The sequence below is a fragment of the Schistocerca cancellata genome, chromosome 5, assembly GCF_023864275.1.
Source record: "Schistocerca cancellata isolate TAMUIC-IGC-003103 chromosome 5, iqSchCanc2.1, whole genome shotgun sequence".
Lineage (NCBI taxonomy): Eukaryota > Metazoa > Arthropoda > Insecta > Orthoptera > Acrididae > Schistocerca > Schistocerca cancellata.
Genome location: NC_064630.1, coordinates 307,965,010 through 307,986,607, shown reverse-complemented (window position 1 = coordinate 307,986,607; position 21,598 = coordinate 307,965,010). Strand labels below are relative to the sequence as shown.

The 21,598-nt window shown below is 40.4% G+C and overlaps 1 protein-coding gene across 4 annotated transcripts in view; it reads right to left on the bottom strand.

Moving 5' to 3' along the window:
• The window catches only part of LOC126187404 (UDP-glycosyltransferase UGT5-like), a 66,016-nt gene that overhangs the window by 36,989 nt on the left and 7,429 nt on the right, over positions 1-21,598 (bottom strand). For 3 of the 4 annotated variants that reach the window (XM_049928470.1, XM_049928468.1, XM_049928467.1), the window contains exons 2-3: positions 3,184-3,330; positions 2,264-3,106 (exon numbers count right to left, since the gene is read on the bottom strand). In XM_049928470.1, the coding sequence (XP_049784427.1) occupies positions 2,264-3,106 (843 nt within the window). In that variant the 5' untranslated portion in view covers positions 3,184-3,330. Of the gene's footprint in view, positions 1-2,263; positions 3,107-3,183; positions 3,331-5,366; positions 5,451-21,598 lie in introns of all 4 variants that reach the window. The other variant, XM_049928469.1, reaches the window with a different exon arrangement.

The following is a 21,598-nucleotide window of genomic DNA, read 5'->3' as shown; positions in this document are numbered from 1 at the left end:
AAGTGTTTGAAGTCACGCTGGTACGTTCTGTTGCTGTGTGTTTCCATTCCATGATTAATGTGATTTGAAGAGAAGTAATAAAATGAGCTCTAACATGGAAAGTAAGTGTTTCCGGACACATGCCCACATAACACATTTTCTTTCTTTGTGTGTGAGGAATGTTTCCTGAAAGTTTGGCCGTACCTTTTTGTAACACCCTGCATAAAGGAGACCACATACAGAATTCTGAGTCCCATCTCTGAGTACTGCTTGAGTGTTTGGGATCCCCATCATGTCAGATTAAAGGAAAACATTGAAGCAACTTAGAGGCATGCCGCTAGATTTGCTATTGTAGGTTCAATCTGCACATGAGTATTACGAAGATGCTCCCTGAACTCAGGTAGGAATTCCTGGAGGGAAGACAATGTTCTTTTTATGAAACACTATTGATAATGTTTAGAGAAACAGCATTTGTGGCTGACTGCAGAATTATTCTACCACCGTCAATGTACATGTTGTAGGCGGACCACAAAAAACGAATAAGAGGAATTAGGCTATGTAGAGGAATTACAGCATATAGACAGTTATTTTGCAAGTGGAACAGGGAAAGGAATGACTAGCAGAGGTAGAAGAGATGTAAATGTAGACTAATGTAAAATAGAATGTGATGGGTGATTGCGTAGAATAGGTATTGCACCTAGCTCTTGACCTTCAGCATACTGGGCAAGTTAAGTGCTCATCATTGCAGATGCACCATCCACAAGTGGCCAACTGTATGGAAGAGAGATTTTTTTTCCCAGAAGGGACAGCAGCTATCAAAATGGCGGTAATATTGATGACTAGCAGACTTGATATGAACAGAGATCAACTTTCAGAAAGATGACTCGTTGCACTATGGAGGAGCAAATGAAGAGGATAGCCGATAACATGTTAAGACTGTGGAGCTGGGTCCATATCATTGAAAATGCACTAGATAATGGAGTCGTGATTTTGGGTAGCTAGGAAGAGAGATGACACATAAACAGGTTGCCCTTCAATGATGACGTGGGTGTCCATGGCCATGGTACAGTTTTGTTTGTATATTGCTCACTTATAGGAGAAGCAATTATTGGTAAGAGTGTAGCTTGTTAGGTGTGTAAGGAATGAGATGGTGGGTTTGGAGTTGATAGGACATTGTAAAGGTAGTGGGTCATAGGTGGTGATGATGTAAAGGGAAATGTGGTGTCATTGGTGAAAAACTTGGACCCAAGTGGTAATGAGGTGACATGGTAGAGGACCAAAGAAGAAACTGGTTTGTGTCTCTGATACGGAAAGTTAGGCTGTGGGTAATGGGTTGGAGGTATTTCTAATGATCTGAGTAGGTGCTGAAGCTTATGCTGGACTTCTGGGATGGGATTACTGCAACAGGATTTGAAGCTGGAAGGGAGACAGTTGGCATACAACTCCTGTCAGGTAATCACTGTGGTTCATCATCACAGTGGTGGAGCTCTTGCCTGCAGGTAGAGTGATCAAATTAGGTGTGCCTTAATGTTCTGGGTGATTTCTTTCCTTCACAAAGAGACCTATGTTTTTGGCAGGGGTTTGAGAAAAAAGGATAAGGCCAGATTGACGGTAAGAAATTTCTGGAAGGTAACCAGGGGTACATTGGACAGGAATAGGGAACAGTCACAGTTGGACAGAGGAATGAACTGGGAGACACAAGGTTCCATATTGGATTTTGGTTAGTTTTGGTCAGAGATGTGTCAATAAGTGTTTCCACTATAGGGGTTGGGAGAAGGTGAGTAGGTCTTTGACCAGTTCTGATTTATTGAATTTCAGCCCTATGTATAGGACCAAGATTTGTGAGGCTGAGTTTTTTGGTAGACAATAACTCTTATGAATTAGGTACAAGTAATTGTAACATCACCCGAAAGAGGGTCATAGACAGACAGTGCAGGTACTAAGGAGGAATAAAACAATACTGCTTGCTACTCCTGTGTTAGTAATATTCCCATTCTCACCCCCCCCCCTCCCTGTCCCCCCCCCCCATTTTCAATAAGATTTCTCCTTTCCCTTGCAACATTCTCACCAACAATTTCTGTTTTGAATTTTTGTTCAGAAATAAATTTATAGTTTCCAAATATCATCAGGTGGTTGATTATGAGTACCTCTGTTAGTCCTCCAAAATTTGTGTAACTCCATTATTTTCACACTTTGATTAATACGTACTTTAGCAAGTATTGCTACACTATTACACAGAAATATTCAAAATTTCTCATTAATTAAAAAATACAATAATACCCACCTGTGGAAGTTTCTTGACTTTTGGCAAGTGTATTCCACCAACTTCAATTATACTTGGCACATACGGTCTTGGAGAATTGATAACAGGATGTGTATTGGTGAGCAGCAGACTGGTGTTGTATGCTATGCTACTAAGCCTTGGAATGGATAAACCAAAATGGTACCAAGCCACTAATTCTGAAGGTATGTCATACATAATGTAAAATACTGCCTTTGTCCATAAATACATTAGAGTGTTTGAAACTCTCTCAAAAAAGTTCATATTATTTGTAAGCGGCAGAAACATATTTGCAATATATGCTGGACTGTCAGGATTTCCAAATCGATCAAGAGATGTTGGAACAGGGACACAGGAGCTTAATGCTATATGGGGAGCACCAAACTTGTGTACAAAGGGCAGCACACAGTCAGAGTTGAAAAGCTCTGTAACAATGAGATCAAACTTCTCATCAGATTTCATAAGTTCTTGCATTGGTTTGGAGCCAAGAACTTCTGCACACTGGACAACACCTCCCAACCCAAAGAAAAATGCAGTGATATAAGCCTTCAGAGGCAACAGTGTAAGAAATGGTGGAATAGCATTTGTGGCATAATCCTGAAGCCTATAGCCAACCAAACTTACATCTGTGAAATTAGGGGGTGGATCTTTCAGTGGGAAGTGGCTGTATACAACAACATCATGTCCTACTGCAGTGAGGTAACGCAAGTAAGGTTCAAATGCCATGAAATGACTTTTACCAATGTGTGGCAGTAGAACAAGTATTCTGCCAGTTTTTACTTCCTCTGGTGACCATATTACCAGTAGAAGAAACACAAGAAGGTGAGATGACCATCTATCACACATCTGAAATAGATAAAGAAAAAACTGTAAACATGAAACAATATTTTACCTGGTAGTTGTATTTAAAATCAATTGCTTACTTTCTCAGTGATCGTATCCTTTTCTCTTCCACAGAGCTCAATTTTTTTTCAAACTGAAGTGCCTAATCAATGATTACTTTTTCTTCCAGCATTGGAAATGTGCCAGCTTAAGCTTGAGGTCAATGCAATAACATAAAATGATTAGTCCTGAAAGAAACACAATTTTAAATTACTTAAAAGAACAGGTACATGCTCTCCATTACAGTATATGCAATAAATATGAGAGCAAACTAGTAAATTTAATCAACATTAAGCTGAAAGTACCTCTCAAAAAGAATTTTATGATTTTATGTTGTCACAGAAATCAGACTAACTAACAAATTTAAATAGTTTTTGGGGTATGAAATTCACAAACTAAAAGTTTTTGTTTGTGTATGTTACAGATGATATGAAGAATACAGAACAGTAATAGCTGTTTAAGGACAGGAAGAAATGTTTATGGTTAAATGCCTCACTATTGATGATGTCATTAGAGATGGAGCACAAGTTCAAATATTGAAAATATCAGGAAGGAAATTAGCTGTGCCCTTTGAATCCATCCCCACATCCACGATAAGTACTTTATGGAAATAATGAAAAACCTAAATGTGTTGGCAACAATGGGTTTTGACTCACAAGCCCAGCCATAACATTAAAGGAAACGAGTAATGTTTTACATGATTTATTCAGATCAAACATTACACTCAGTTTCAAACTAATTACCGAACATAGTATGGGAAGTAACCCCATTGCCATCGTTATACCACTGGTTCAGCAATTTCATATATACAAGGTGTATGAGAAAAGTAATGAGACTGACAACACTGTGAGCAATCTGGCAAAACTGTGTTGCTCTGCTTGTGTAGTCTGGTGTGTTCATCCCTTCCAGGTGCTTAGTCCAAGTTCCAGCTCTGCACAGCCATCACGTGATTTTTGAGAGTGCCATCATCAGTGAAGTTGTGTTTTTGTTATGAGTACAAATACGGAGCAGCAGAATTTAGAGCAACATTATGCCATCAAGTTTTGTTTTAAATTTGGGGGACACTGTGAGCGTGACTTTTGAAGAGTTGAAACAGGCCTGTGGGTAACATTCCTTATAAAGATCACAAGTTTTCTGCTGGCAAAAATCATTTCTGGAAGGCTGAGAACAGGTTGAAGACGAATCTCACTCAGGGAGATTTTCAACTTCAGAAACTGACAAAAACATCAAATATGTGCATGCTCTTGTGAGATCAGACCAATGTTTACTAATAACACTTTCACTGTTCATCGAATTTTGACCAAAGTTTTGTACATGTGAAACACTTGAGCCAAAACTGTGCCAAAAAACCTCACAGCTGAGCAGAAGGACAATCGAGTAGACGTATGTGTTGATCTTCTTGAGAGGATTCCAATGACTATAATTAGTTCAGTTGTGTGATCGCAGGTGGTGAATCCTGGATTTTTCAAGTATGATCCTGAGACAAAGTGGCAAAGTGAGGAGTGGCACATAGAGATATCTCTTCAACCGAAAAAAGCTTGAATGAGCAAATTGAACATCAAAACAGCACTGACTTGCTTTTTTGACAGTAGGGGTATCATGCATGAAGACTTTGTCCCTACAGGACACATTGTCAACCAAGTGTTTTATAATGATGTCCTTGAAAGGCTCAGTCCGTAGCTCGTGGTCTAGTGGCTTGCGTTGCTGCCTCTGGATCACGGAGTCCTGGGTTTGTTTCCCGGCTGGGTTGGGGATTTTCTCTATCCAGGGTCTGGGTATTTGTGATGTCCTCTTCATTACATCATTATCATCACCATCACCATCATTTGTGACAGTGGTTAAATTGGAGTCAGTAAAGAAATTGGACTGTGCGAAAAATTGGGACTTTGTATGGGCACTGATGAGCGCACAGTTGAGTGCCCAACAAAACCAAACATCCTCATCATCATCATCATCATTAAAAAGCTCAGGAAAATGGTTAATTGAATGAGATGAGACACTACAGTTAAGAGGATGCTGCATCTTGAAAATACCCTACACCACACAGCCACTTCCATCACAGAAGTTTTGGTCTCACAGGCATTCCTGTTGTTCCACAGCACCCCTATTCATCTGGTCTGAGTCCTTTTATCTTTTCCCAAAATTGAACAGTGTCTTACAATATGTCATTTTGGGGCTCTGGAGATCATTCAAAAGAATGTGACCGACATGCTAAAGGCCCTACCAGTTGAAGTCTTTCAGTGCGACTGCCAACACAGGAACGATGACTCTGGTGGTTTACAGCTGCCGAAGGACCCAATATTGTCATCTGAAAAAAATAAATACTTTGGTAGATAAAAAATCAGTCTGATTATTTTCCTCACACACCTGATAAAACAAAAAGTGAGGATGTCAAGCGTGTCCCTAGTTGATCAAGGAGGGGTGGAGTTGAGGTAGAACACACTCGGGTGATTTTCCAGTGATATAATCTTGGACTTTTGCCACACATCGAGTTTTCGTGGGGCCTTTGACAACATCTACAATTTGAAGTCTTGAATCTCTTATACTTTTGCCACAGTCAACAAAGGGATGTTGTCGAAGGGATGTTGTGGATGGGGTCAGAAGGCAAATTAATTAGATGACATTTGTGACTAAAGAAGTATTTATTGAAACAGTAAAAAAATGTTGTTCAAGTGCTGTAATACACTGAAGTTTTAAAATACCATAGAGATACTCTGTACAGTAATGGAAAACTGTGATGCAAGGAAATTAAACCAGTCATCTGCATTTACATTTACATGGCTACTCTGAAGTTTGTTGAACCAGCTTCATAATAATTCTCTGTTATTCCACTCTCAAGCATAGTGCGGAAAAAACTAACACCTATATCTTTCTGTGTAGGCTCTGATTTCCCTTATTTTATTATAACGATAATTTCTTCCTATGTATGTTGGCATCAACAAAATATTTTCGCATTCAGAGGGGAAAGTTGGTGATTGAAATTTCATGAGAAGATCCTGCTGCAACAAGAAACGTCCTTGTTTTAATTATGTCCACCCTAAATCCTGTATTATGTCGATGAGACTCTCTCCCCTATTTCTTGATAATACAAAACATGTTGCCTGTTGAACTTTCTTGATGTACTCTGTTAATCTTACCTTGTAAGGATCCAATACTGCACAGCAGTACTGCAAAAGAGGACAGACAAGTGTACTGTAGGCAGTCTCTTTAGTAGAGATGTTGCACCTTCTAAGTGTTCTGCCAATAAAATGAAGTCTTCGCCTTCTCCACAATATTTCCTATGTGTTCTTTCCAATTTAAATTGTTTGTAATTGTATTTCCTATGTATTTAGTTGAATTATGGCCTTTAAATTTGATTGATTTATTGTATAAGCAAAGTTTAATGAATTCCTTTTAGCACTCATGTGGATGACCTCATACTTTTTATTATTCAGGGTCAGTTGCCAATTTTCACATCACACAGATATTTTATCTAAATCATTTTGCAATTGGTTTTGATCTTCTGATGACTTTACTAGATGATTAACAACAGTATCATCTGCAAACAACCTAAGACAGCTGCTCAGATTTCTCCTAAATCGTTTATACAGATAAGGAACAGGGGCCCTACAACACTACCTTGGGAAATGCCAGAAAACACTTCTGTTTTACTCTATAACTTTTCATCAGTTACTGTGACCTCTCTGACAGGAAATCACAAATCCAGGTGCATAACTGATATGATATTCCATAAGCAAACAATCTGATTACAATGCTTTTGAGGTATGGTGTCAAATGCCTTCTGGAAATTTGGAAATAAGGAATCAATTTGAAATCCTTTGTTGATAGCACCCAACACTTCGTGTTTCACAAGAATGATGTTTTCAAATCCTTGTTGACTATGTATCAGTAGATTGTTGCTTTTGAGGTAATTTGTAGTGTCCAAACACAATATATATTCCAAAATCCTGCAGCACATCAATGTTAATGATATGGGCATGTAATTCAGTGGATTACTCCTACTGTCTTTCTTGAATATTTGTGTGACCTGTGCAACTTTCCAGTCTTTGGGTACGGATCTCTTGTCGAGCGAGTGATTTTATATGATTGTGCCAGCATACTATGAAAGGAAATAGTTGGTACACAATCAGGACCAGAAGATTTGCTCTTCTAAGTGATTTAAGTTGCTTCACTACTCCGAGTATATCTACTTCTAAGTTACTCATGTTGGCAGCTGTTCTTGACTCGAATTCTGGAATATTTACTTTGTCTTCTTTGGTAAAGGAATTTCAGAAGGTTACATTTAGTAACTCTGCTTTAGCAGCACTGTCATTGATAGTATTTCCATTACTATCATGCAGAGAAGGCACTGATTGTGTTTTGCCACTAGGATACTTAACACACAACCAGAATCTCTTTGGATTTTCTGCCAAGTTTCGAGACAAAGTTTTGTTGCGCAAACTATTATAAGCATCTCACACTGAAGTTCACACTAAATTTAAAGCTTCCATATAAGATTGCCAATCTTGGAGGTTTTGTGTTCATTTGAATTTGACATGCTTTTTCTGTTGTTTCTGTGACAGTATTCTGCCCCTGTTTTGTGTACCATGGAGGATTAGCTCTGTCATTTGTTAATTTATTTGCTACAAATCTCTCATTTGCTGTTGATGCTATTTCTTTGAATTCAAGCAACATCTGGTGTATACCTACACTCTTAATTTGGAAGGAGTTGATGTTAGGTTTGTGGGGCACCCAACTGTGTGGTCATCAGAGCCCATACGAAGTCCCAATTTTTACACAGTCCAATCTAGCCACAGTCATGAATAATGATGATGAGGGATGATGATGATGATGATGATGATGATGAAATGATGAGGATAACACAAATACCCAGTCCCCGGGCAGAGAAAATCCCCAAGCCAGCTGAGAATCGAACCCGGGACCCCGCGATCTCGAGGCAGCAATGCTAGCCACTAGACCATGAGCTGCGGACAATTTGGAAGGAATGGAGACTGTCTCTGATGAAGGTGTCATGCAAATTTTTATCTGCTTTTTTGAATATGTTTATTTTTGATGGATTTGGGAGTTACAGTATTCAGTCTTGCTAAGACAAGCCTGCATTCCCTAATCCAACTATCCATTTACATGCTCATTGTTAGCTCAGAATTATTTATTGTTAAGAGATGAATAGTGTTTTCACAGCTGTCTACTGTTCAAGTGGTATCATGAAGTAGTTGCTCGAAATAATCTTCAGAGAATGCATTTAGCACAATTTCGGATGATGTTTTATGTGAACCTCCGGATTTTAACATGTATTTTTGCCAACATAGGGTAAATTGAAGTCGGCACCAACTGTAATTGTATGAGTCAGGTACATGTTTGAAATTAGACTTCGTTTTTCTTTGAACTTTTCAGCAATTGTATTATTTGATTTGGGAAGTCAGTAAAAGGATCGAATTATTATTTTATTCCAGTTGTCATGACTAATGACCTCTATCCATATTAACTCACAGGAACTACTTCTAACAGCATCAAACATGACACCGCTAACTGTACTTAGCCCACCCTTTCTGAACTCAATTAAGTCCTTCGCAATGGATCAGTGCACAGAGCACCTCGGAGGTTCAGACCCTGGACAGTTGACTGTTGCTGGCGGCCTAGACGGTTACAGAGCTTGGACCAAACGTGCAATGAAGAGGCATGCATCCCCAGGGAGGAAGCATAGCGCTTATAGCATACCTTTTTATTCCACTTGATAAAATAACGAGCCTTAACATGGAGATGCTTAAAACCGAGGAGGTTGGTCAGTGAAGGATGTTGCTTAAATCGCTACAGCACCTGTCGGCAGTCCTGGACAGTGACTGCAACATCCTTGGTCCACCAAGGAGCACCACTTAAATAATTTGACAATTCCGAGGCTTCCTTTATCAGGATACAGCTTATCTGGCTGTTTTTCAAGGATTTCCTTGTGGGGTGGAGGGTGTCTACGTACATAAAAAATAGTATTCCATTTGAGTCCATAGACCTATCATGGCACTGCACTGAACAGATATTTGAATGTTGTGCAGGGGCAGTTGAATTGAGTGAAACTAAACTTCTAATTGTTGTTGTTTATAGGTACCCTAACTCTGACTTCAGAGCATTTCTGCTCAAGCTAGAGAGGGCTCTCGATTCACTTTGTAGGAAGTACCAGAAATTAGTTATATGTGGTGACTTCAGTATAAATTTTGTGTATGATGGTGCAAGAAAAAGGATTTTAGTAGATCTCCTAAATTTATATGATCTGATGCAGACTGTGTTTTTTCCAACTAGGGTGCAGGGAAACAGTAGCACAGCCATAGACAATATTTTTATTCATTCTTCATTACTAGATGCATGAATGGCCTTTCAGACCATGATGCACAAATTTTAACACTAAAAGGCTTTTGTACTCAAACAAATGTCACATGTAATTACAAACTATGTAGGATAGTTAATCCAACAGCAATAGAGAGTATTTTAAAAACTTGTCAAGGAACAAGAGTGGCAGGATGTTTATAGTGCTGATAACACAGATGATAAACATAATGCTTTCCTTAACACATTTTTCATGCTCTTTGAGGGTTGCTTTCCATTAGAACATTCTAAACAGGGTACTAGCAGTAATGGGCAGACCAGGTGGCTGAATAGTGGGATAAGGGTATCATGTAGAACAAAAGTGGGAATTATACCAAAATGTTAGAAGTAGTTACAAGTTGCAGTAGCCTATTACAGACAGTATTGTAAGATGCTTAAAATGTTATTAGGAAGGCAAAGAGTATGTGGTATGCAAATAGAATAGCTAATTCACAGGATAAAATTAAAGCCATATGGTCAGTTGTGAAGGAAGAGTCTGGTCAGCAACACAACGTCTCCGATGTAAAGTCAGTTTGCAGTAAAAATATTTCTGTTACTGATAAATCAGACATATGTACAGTATTTAACAATCATTTTCTGAGCATTGCTGGTGAATTAAATAAAAATTTAGCTTCTACAGGGAATAATATAACACTCTTGGCAAAAGCCTTTCCGAGACTGATGTCTGAAATACTCCTCTGGGATACAGACAAGGGAGAGATTGAGTTAATAATTAAATCACCAAAGAATAAGGACTCTCGTGATTATGATGGAGTGCCTAGCAGAATATTAAAGTAGTGTGCTGCACATGTTAGCCCTGTATTTAGCCATATTTATAATTTTTCCTTTATAATGGTCAGTTTCCTGAATGATTAAAGTACTCAGTAGTAAAGCTGCTTTATAAAAAGGGAGAAAGGGATGATGTAGACAATTTTAGACCTATTTCTATGCCATCAGTATTTGCTAAAGTTATTGAAAAGGCTGTGTATGTAAGGATAATCGATCATTTTATATCACATGATTTGCTATCAAATGTACTGTTCGGCTTTAGAAGTCGCTTAACAACTGAAAATGCTATATTATCTTTTCTCTGTGAGGTACTCGACGAGTTAAGCAAAAGGTTTCAAATTATAGGCATATTTTTTTATTTAACTAAGGCATTTGATTGTGTTGATCACAAAATATTGCTCCAGAAATTGGACAATTGTGGAATACGGGGAGTAGCTCACAATTGGTTCATATCTTACTTTAGAAACAGACAGCAAAAGGTCATTATTCACAATGTTGAGAATGGCTATGATGTGGGGTCTCTGAGTGGGGTACGGTCAAGGTGGGGAGTGCCTCAGGGATCATTGTTGGGGCCACTCCTGTTCCATATTTATACAGGGTGTTACAAAAAGGTACGGCCAAAGTTTCAGGAAACATTCCTCACACACAAATAAAGAAAAGATGTTATGCGGACATGTGTCCAGAAACGCTTAATTTCCATGTTAGAGCTCATTTTAGTTTCTTTCTCCTATGCTCAATGGAGCACGTTATCACGATTTCACACGGGATACTCTACCGGTGCTGCTAGAACATGTGCCTTTACAAGTACAACACAACATGTGGTTCACGCACCATGGAGCTCCTGCACATTTAAGTCAAAGTGTTCGTACGCTTCTCAACAACAGATTCGGTGACCGATGGATTGGTAGAGGTGGACCAATTCCATGGCCTCCACGCTCTCCTGACCTCAACCCTCTTGACTTTCATTTATGGGGGCATTTGAAAGCTCTTGTCTACGCAACCCCGGTACCAAATGCAGAGACCTTCGTGCTCATATTGTGGACGGCTGTGATACAATACGCCATTCTCCAGGGCTGCATCAGCGCATCAGGGATTCCATGCGACAGAGGGTGGATGCATGTATCCTCGCTAACGGAGGACATTTTGAACATTTCCTGTAACAAAGTGTTTGAAGTCATGCTGGTATGTTCTGTTGCTGGGTGTTTCCATTCCATGATTAATGTGATTTGAAGAGAAGTAATAAAGTGAGCTCTAACATGGAAAGTAAGTGTTTCCGGACACATGTCCACATAACATATTTTTTTCTTTGTGTGTGAGGAATGTTTCCTGAAAGTTTGGCCATACCTTTTTGTAACACCCTGTATAAATGATACACCCTCTAGTATTATGGGTAACTCTAAAATATTTCTGTTTGGTGATAACACTAGCTTGGTAGTAAAGGATGTTGTGTGCAACATTGGCTCCATTTCAAATAGAGCAGTTAATGACCTACGTTCATGGTTTGTAGAAAATAAAGTAATGCTAAATCACAGTAAGACTGTGTTTCTACAGTTTCTAACAAACAATTCAACAAAACCTGACGTTTTAATTTCACAGAATGGTCATATGATTAGTGAAACTGAACAGTTAAAATTTATAGGTGTTCAGATAGATAGTAAACCATCATGGACAGCCCACATTGAGGATCGTGTTCTAAGACTTAATTAATGCTGCTATTTTTACTATTCAAACGGTATCTGAACTGAGTGATCGGTTGACACAAAAATTAGTCTACTTTGCTTATTTTCATTTGCTTATGCCATATGGTATTATATTCTGGGGTAACAGTTCCCATTCTAAAAGGATATTTTTGGCTCAGAAATGGGTGGTTCGGGCAGTAAGTGGTGTAAGTCCATGAACCTCTTGTCAACCCCTGTTCACGAGTCTGGATATTTTGACATTGGCTTCTCAATATATATATTACTGTCATTTCTTGCTAACAATATTAACTTATTTCCAAGAATAAGCAGCTTTCACTCAGTTAATTCATGGCAGAAATCAAACCTGCATTTACATCTGCAGTATACTGCTGCATCCATTTTCAATAAGCTACAACTCGAATTCAAAAATCTTAGCAGTAATCCATGCACTTTCAAATTGAAACTGAAGAGTTTTCTCATGGGTCACTCCTTCTATTCTGTCAAGGAGTTTCTTGAAAAAGTAAGCTGGTTCTTGTTGTACTGTTGATTGCTTTTACTTAAACTTATGGACTGACTTCTTTTGGGTTCATAAACTTTTTTATTTTTATCTGTTATTACTTTTATGTTGTAATTTTATGTACTGACATGTTCCATGGGCTTGGAGGTTTGCTCCTCGATTTGGTCTTAAGGAACTTGATACGTAAATAAATAAAAAATAAAACCAGGTGGTGGTGAGAGGGACCTGTGGATAGGGGGACAACAGTACCAGCATAATGAAAAACAGTGGCAGAGATGCCTTGCACAACTAAATCAATGGAATTCAAGAGGGAGGTGTCAAAGTTCACAGCAAATGTATGTGTTAAAGTTCACAGCAAATGTATATAAAGGCCATCTGGCCCTGCGGAATGCCCAATGTGGGGGCCTGTCTGCCATCATGGGATGACCAGTGTAGGGAAGTCACGAGGATAGGGGAGGAGATCATGAAGTCGATAGCAGATAAGGTGCCATGATCAGCACTGAAGTGCGTAGTGGAACCATCATTAAGGAGAGGCAAATTGAGATCCATGATATGTTGGTCAATTAGGATACCCCTACCCGTCGAAGTGACACTCCCCCACAGTGGATGGTGGGCATTGAAGTCCCCAAGGAGGAGAAATGGGGGCAGGAGTTGAATGGTTGAGGTAGACAGTGTAATGTAAGGAAGTGGCCTACCTGGAGGGAGGTGGACACTGGAAATGGTGATTGCCGGAGTTGTGTGCACTCAAACTGCTATCGCTTCCAAATTAGTACATAGAGGGATCCAGTTACTAATGACATTGGAGCAAACCAAAGTGCAGACCCCACTGGATGCTATCCGGGGCCACCACGGTTCTGACAGAATGCCCGATAATAACAAAATATTGGAGAGTGTTCATTACAGAAATGTGTTTCTTGAAGAACAAGACAGAACACAGAATAGGAAGGGACAAGATGTTGCATTTGGGGTAGGTGATGATAGTATCTGTTGCAAGTCAACTGGATGATTTGTGGTAAGCTGAGGGGGGAGGTCAGGTCACTCGGTCAGTTGTCATCACTGACGAAGGTGGAGTTACATCCATAAATAAGGTATGAGACTCATCAGGTTACCTTCCATTCAGAAGGCATTTGCACTCAGCGACTTGTAAGTAATAGATTTCAGCTATCAGCTATCAGTCGTCCTTTTAAATTTTATTGGCAGATCTAGATTTCAGCTAGAAACTAGCCATTGTCAGTGCACTATCATACTCATTGAACTGTGGATGAAGCCCGACCAACAGGCATTACATGCATTGATCAAAAATGATAGTACGTTGAGAATGGCTAGTTTCTAGCTGAAATCTAGATCTCCCAATAAAATTTAAAGAGGACGACTGATAGCTGAAATCTATTATTTACAATTATCAGACTCAGGTCATGAGGGGCGAGATGGCACCTACGGGAGCACTGGGGGTGCCTTGTCTTGGGATTTATGTTTCTTCTTCTACTCTTTCTGAGGTGGGGGTGGGCAGGGCACAGAGAGAGTACAGGCTTCTGCAAGATCTGGATCTGAAAGAGAGGGGGCGACCTTGGGGTGCACAGATGGTGTGCCTCGTGAACGAGTGGTGGGTAGAATCTTCTGGCCTGAGAGACACTAGGGAGAGGGGTCCCGGGAGGGAACCTGATCACCAGCAGATGCCGAAGAAGGGGGGCACTTCTTTGGCTGATGCGGGGGAGTGGCTCCCTGATGGGAGGTCGTGGAAACTGCATGGGAGGGGGAGAGAAGAGAGGGACGGGGCTGGGATAAGGTCAAGGGAAGAGGAGGAAATGAAGTAACAGAGGCAAAAGTTGAAGATAGTGACAATGGATGGAGCCTCAGCATAAGACAGGTGATCCAAGGACTTGTATTCTTGGATTTTCCTTTCTCTCTTGTAAGGCGGGCAATCCAGTGAGCAAGGGGAGTGGTGGTCAGCGCAATTGACACACATAGGTGGCAGAACAGGGCTTCCCTCATGGAGTGGGTGGCCACAGTCACCATACAAAGGATCTGTCATACAGATGGAAGTCATATGCTCAAAATGCAAGCACCAAAAGCACTGCATAAGTGGAGGGATGTACGGCTTCATGTCACATCTGTAGCACATAACTTTGACCTTCTCCGGGAATCCACAATGAAGGCGCCAGTATTGGTGTGGTTGTCTTTGCGACCCTTCTGCACATGTTGAACAAAATGAATGCCACGCTGCACCAGATTAGGCTGGAGTTCATCATCAGTTTGCAGGATGAGGACCCTATGAAAAGTAACTCCCTGGACCATATTCATAGATCGGTGAGGAGTGATAGACACCGGGACGTTGCCAAGATGATCATAGGCACAAAGAGCTGTGGATTGGGTGGCAGAAGCAACTTTGACCAAGAGGGAGCCCGACTGCATCTTACTAAGAGAATCCACTTCATGAAATTTATCCTCGATATTTTCCATGAAAAACAGTGGGAATGTGCCCCCATATGTCCTAGTACAAACAAAGTAATGGGGAAAGGGTTTCATTGCAAGATGGCGAGCTTGGCCCTCCTCCCATGGTGTAGCCAGGGAAGGGAGGTTGCCAGGTCACACAAAGCAGCATTCAATGATCCTTCATCATTCGAAGAGACAGCTGTTTGAGAACAGCCAGATTTTTGCAGCTTGATATGCTTCATGTCCCAAGCATCTGCCCTGATACTGTCCACTCCGACCAGGGGCTCTCCCCATGGCCGTCACCCAGCCACAGCAGTGGCCGTCTGGCACGACAGACATTGCCGGGAGTTCCGATGCTCCAAGAAGGTAAGCAACCACTCCTTGGCATACAGGGGGAAGGTACAGCTCAGGTATCAGTAGTGTGATCCCCGTGTTGTCAGGGCACTCAGCCATATGGGTACATAACAGCCCCACCACACAGACTGGCTATACATGCTGGTGACCTAGCGGATGGAATGGGGCTACAGTGGGGAAGGGAGAGGGGAAGGAAGGGGGGAAAGGAATCCACATCGTAGATGCTAGAGAGGGAGTTCTTTCCCATATGGCTCACACTAAAAACAGGAAATTCTGAAGTGGAGGTCAAACCTCAAGTGGGGACCTAAATGTCAAAAAGGATGAAAGAATAGGCAAAAGGAACAAAATTGCAACCAATACAGAAAACCAGGTGGATAGCCAGGTCAACATAAATCAGAACACCAAGAGAGAGGAAGGAGGTGACAACAGGAAAGGAGCGAGGATAGGGAGGGAAGGCAGGGTGAAGGAAATGCTGCCAGGGAAAGAATTGGCTGCAATAGCTTGGAGCCCCATGCGCACTACGCATGAACTCACAAAAGAACCGTGAGCCCCCTGCGCAAGTGCACGCGCACCTGTGTGTGTGTATTTTCATTATGTTTCACTTACATTTTCTTTTCTCCTCATCCTCTCTCTCTCTCTCTCTCTCTCTCTCTCTCTCTCTCTCTCTCTCACACACACACACACACACACACACACACACACATATGCAGATGACAAACCATAAAAGAAAACAGACACTGTAAAAACATAATACAGCAGGAAAACCACACTAAGTGATTAAAAGGTATGAATAGATAATTTTATGTTACGAACAGTAAAGAACATTCTTTATGTTTAACAACCATAAAATAAAAGCCCACTGATGACACTGCAACTGCGGCGAAACAAGTTTGGGGTAAAAAACAAAATTGTGTTTTGCTAAGAGCGGACCCAATTCAAAAACATAGTACATATTAATAATAATACTGATTATCTTTGCTCAGCAATCAAAGTTGCGTTCCATGGAGGAGGGACATAAGGTACCACAATCTACTGAGTCCTGTCATCTGCAAAGGTAGGTGTGAGATTCCAAGTAATGTCCTGAGTCAGGACAAGTACCATGGACAAATGAGTGACTTTACAGCTTTTTGTATATTACCTGCAATCGCCCTTCCTCCCACTGACTCATAAGTGCTTCCTTCTCAGTAATGAGATCAGAGAATGCAGGGATATAGTATAAGTATCTCTGCAGACATCTTTGGCTACTGTGTCTGAAATATTATTTCCCCCATTTCTCACATGTTCTGGTTCCCAAAATAAGGAAACCTTTCCTTGGTTCTGAATATTGCTACAGTATCAGAAATGTTCCCCCATCATTGTCTCTGTTAGTACACTGACCAAATGTGAGCCAATGAAGAATTTCTGGCTGTAGTGACGTCATCTCATCATCTACTTAACTGCTTTATGAAATAGTCCCTGTAAAAATAAATTAGCATCCAAGGATATTGACTTGCTTATACTGAGGAGTATATACAAAATCGTGATGATACTAAAAAATTTACTTAATAGCTGATTTAACTACAATCATAGGTGGTGCAATGGTTCTTGTATTTTCTCGTTTCTAAAATTAGTTTGGGTCTTATAATCAGCCATGTCAGTGAACTGCTCCTGTTATGATTCAGCCTCTTAACATCTACAATGTCAAGCTGTGTAAGACATTATGTCTACTTCTAAACTACTACTCATGAGATTTACTGGTGAAATTATTTTATGTCAATAGTTACAGCAGTGGCTAGATCCTTAAAACAGGTGTCACTACCCAGATATGCTGTCTCATTCTTCTTGGGTAACTAGAGGTCACATGGCTGTTCCCCTTAAAATGAACAGTATCTAACTACTTTGAGTTACACATGCCTGCTGTTTCATACATTGTATAATCATATTCAAGTTGGGAATAAACAAAAGGAGGATAATAGATTTTAAAAAGGAACAAAGGCGAGGGTTTTACAATTTTTTGATGATGAATTCATTAGAAATTCAACAGAAGCACAGCTTGGACATTGTCTTTTCAAAAGAACAATTCCAGCTTTCATATGAAGTGAAACTATGGAAAGCCTATATCTATCTGAACAGGATTTGAATCCTACTCTTAGACAACATGAGTTCAGTGACTTAACCATTGCAGCATATCCTTTGGTAAGAGACAAAAGTTTTTAAAATTTAAAATAGTATATTTTTAGTGGACATTTGGTAAGTTGAAATATGATTTGATCTCAACCCTCAGTATATAGCTTTACCACAAGAGGCCTCCATCACTCAGGCACTCAACCCTCAGTATATAGCTTTACCAGAAGAGGCCTCCATCACTCAAGGCACATCATTTGTCATGTGCCTCCTCAGTTCTGAACAGCAGCCTTCGAATGGCACTCGCCAACCGGGACTATCTTCTGCTTCTGCAACATGTCCATCAGTGTGTCATATACATTCAATGATGGTGTTTCCAGTCACCACAGAGAGAGCCGGCGATCATGGATTACTTTGTTTTTGTGAAATACAGGTGCAAATGGGGAACCTACGCAAAACAGGGATAAAAGTCGACATGCTGCCACAGTTCCTGCAATTATGCTATGTAGCACACTCCAGTGCTACAACAGTTCTGACTCTTCTACAGAGTTATTAAGTTCTACAATGATTACATTTCCAAAATAGCAGTTGCTATTTACAGAAGTAGGAGCAGATAAGTAAAAGTGTCTGTAGAGTACTGCTAGTCATAATGTCTAAACCACAGAGTGCCAAGAGACATCAAAGTTATTTGCAAGGGGCAGTCGAATAAAAATGAAAGACTATATGATTTAGACAGGGTTTCTATTTTGTGTGACAAATGAGAGCTTGCTCCAAAAGTAGAAAAATGTAGGTTACGAGTAGGGAAAAGTGACCCTGTAACGCTGGTATACAGTATTGGCGGTGTGCTGCTAGGCACAGTTATGATAATTAAATCTCTAGGTATAATGCTGCAAAGCGATATGAAATGGAATGAACCTACAGTGCGACGTGAAAGTTTGGGTTGTTCAGGGGAGTGTGTATAAATAGCCGACTTGGTTAACGGGGCATTCCATATCAAATCATCCAGGCCTTGAAACCCACTATCTAGCTGAGAACTGAGATATTGTGTACTGCAATTAAACTTGATTTTATAAATTCTTTCATTTTTTTTTTGCTTTATATACATCCTATTGGTTGTAGGTAATTGCAAACTGAAAATTTGAGAATTGGCTGCAGTTTTTATGTGGAAACAAGTAGGTTGACAATTTTTTTCCTAAACATCCTCTCTAACTTGTCGTTTATGAAAACATGGAGGAACTGCCCATATAAAATTTTGTATATTAATTTAATTTTACTTTTTTCTAAAATTAAAGAATGGGACACTTGCAACCCCCCCCCCCCCCTCTCTGAAAATCACTGAAAAATTATGAAGTGATTTACAACAAGACTAATGGAAAATTTTTTTTTTTTTGAGAAATGAATGGCACTGAAAAAAATGGGGGGATTCGAATTCTGAGAACATTTCCAATTTAGAGCTACAGCTGCAGGGATAATACCTACATTCAGTGGTTGATGGGTCTCTTTAGTTCTCTGAGTCAATTCAGAGCTTTCCATATATATTTTTTTTAAATCTGGACATTACACATACAGCTGTCCGTGCCAGAACTAGATATCTCTTAATGAACTTGCCCTCACAGCTGATCTAATGAGTGTACATGCAAATGGCACACAAAAGCTAGGTGTGCATCCCTTATAGATCTTCTTCACTCTGACATACGGATCACAATTATTTTAATTGTTTAAAAACAAAACATCCAGGTAGGAATATCAACTATTATGGAAAGGATAGATTTTTACTCACCGTAAATATGACACATTGAGTTGCAGACAGGAACAGTGAAAAGACTGGAGATAGCGGTCATGTGTGCATGAAGTGTGAAGCTTGTGTGAATGTAAGCATTTTCCTTTTTTTTCTGAATAAGGTTTTGGCCAGAAGCTCACTGTGTAACTGTCTTTTCATTGTGCTTGTCTGCAACTCAATGTTACCATCTTTTTGGTGAGTAGTAATCTATTTTTTTCGTAATTGTTTGGATTTTCTGCTCTTCGGTGAAATTTCATAACTCCACGTAAGATGTTCACCTGTGCAATTAATAGCTGATCATGATTTCCAGCTACCACCTGTGACATGCCAGCAGAACAGCACCTTACGTATTTAATTTTTTATGTATTCTTAGGTTAATTCTTAAATTTAGTAAGGGTAAAGTATAGATTCATGCAGTCTGTAGTGCAGGTGACATTTATTTTGAACATCCAGCTACAAAGCTCAGTAAGGCATCAGCCTTCGTTGGTGACATGCTGGTAGATAGTAAGTTACATATTTAAATTTCTATGTGTGCTTTTATAATTAATTCTTGAGTTAGTAGTACTAGGATGGATAGGGCATATGCATGCTATCTGTAATGCAGAAGGAACTGGTCACAGTTTGCGAACACCTGAAGATGCTTTCTGCCACAGACAGAAGTCTTCAGACTCCTGCTTCTGGGTGTAGCAGTAAGAAAGAGTTGACATGTCACATTGGACACCTTGGTGTCTCTTGTTTTGGCCACGGGCTCTGTTGACAAGGCACCTCGCAGTATACACGAGATGGATGCTACGGCACCACACGATAAGTGGTGGGTGGTAATGCATTTTACATCTACATTTACACACATACTCTGCACGCCACTGTAGGGTGCAGTGGACAGTAGCCTGTACCATTACTAGTAACTTCCTGTCCTGCTCCATTCACAAATAGAGTAAGGGAAAAACTACTTTCTATACGAGCCCCAGTTTCCTTTATCTTGTTTTCATGGTGCCAACATAGAACTGTTGTGCAGAGAGCTTCAAATCCCACTTTTTACTTGCATGTTGTTCAAATCTACCAGTAAAAGATATAGCAGCTCACAGATAAATTGCTTCAATTTCTTCCTTTCATCTGAGCTGGTGAGGATCCCAAACACTCTAACAGTACTCAAGAATGGGTTGCACCAATGAACCAAACTTTCCTAAAATTCTCCCAACAAATCGAAGCCAACCTTCCCGCCTTCCCTAATACAATCATTAGCCTACATGCTTATTCCATTTCATTTCGCTTTGAAACTTATGCTTATATATTTAATCAATGTGACTGTGTCAAGCAGCACACCACTTATGCTATATTCGAATATTACAGGGTTTTTTTTTCCCTACTCATCTGTAGTAACTTACATTTTTCTACATTTAGAGCTAGCTGCCACTCATCACACCAACTGGAAATTTAGTCTATCGTCTTGCACTCACTCAATGACCACAACCTCCGATACACCACAGCATCATCAGCGAACAGCTGTAGACTGTTGCTCACCCTGTCTGCCAGATCATTTATGTATAGAGAAAATAGCAGTGGTCCTATCCCACTTCCTTGGGGCACTGCTGACGGTACCATTGTCTCTGATGAACACTTACCGTTGAGATAATGGGCTAGGTTCTGCTATTCAAGACGCCTTGGAGCCACTCACATATCTGGGAACCTATACCGTATGCTCCTATCTTTGCCTACCTCCATTAACCTTCTGTAATAGGGCACAATGTCAAATGCTTTTTGGAAATTTAGGAATATGGATTCCTCCTGTTGACCTTTATCTGCAGTTTGCAGGATATCATGTGAGAAGAGGGCATGCTGAATTTTGCACGAGATGGAATGTTAATGTGGAGGCTGGCCATCTGGCCTTCCTTGCTCATTCACCCTGAGAGTGGACAGGTGGCCACTCCTTCAGCAGGATCTGAGAAGGCACAAGGAGGGATTATGAGCCCCTTAGGGAACAATATCCTGGCCCAGAAAGAAATCCAATGTACACTCGGTTTGGCAGCCAGTGAGGGGGGCAGGGAGGGCTCATCCGAGATGTTTGGAGGAGACTGTGCCTGTACCTATCGAGCATTCAAGGCGTAATCATCTGCAAATTGTGGCTCATGTCAGCCCACTGATGTCTGTTGCTTGGGTTCGTACAGGCAGCTGGCAGAAGTGGTGAAGCCTCCTGGCACTGTGCACGTGATGTAAGCAGAGCTCAAAATTTGCAGCATCGTTTCCAATACCGATCGGATCCTTTGCTTTTGAGCTGAGTGAACATCTCAATCAAAGGCTCCATTGATTCTGTCACAGTCCTACCTGCATATTTTTGGACCTGTGTTATGGCATTGAGAAATGTAGGACTTCCCTTGATAGGTCAGGGGTCCACTGCACAAAGGTAGCAGTTTCCCACACAGCAGAGTACTTGTCCTGCATACAGAGTA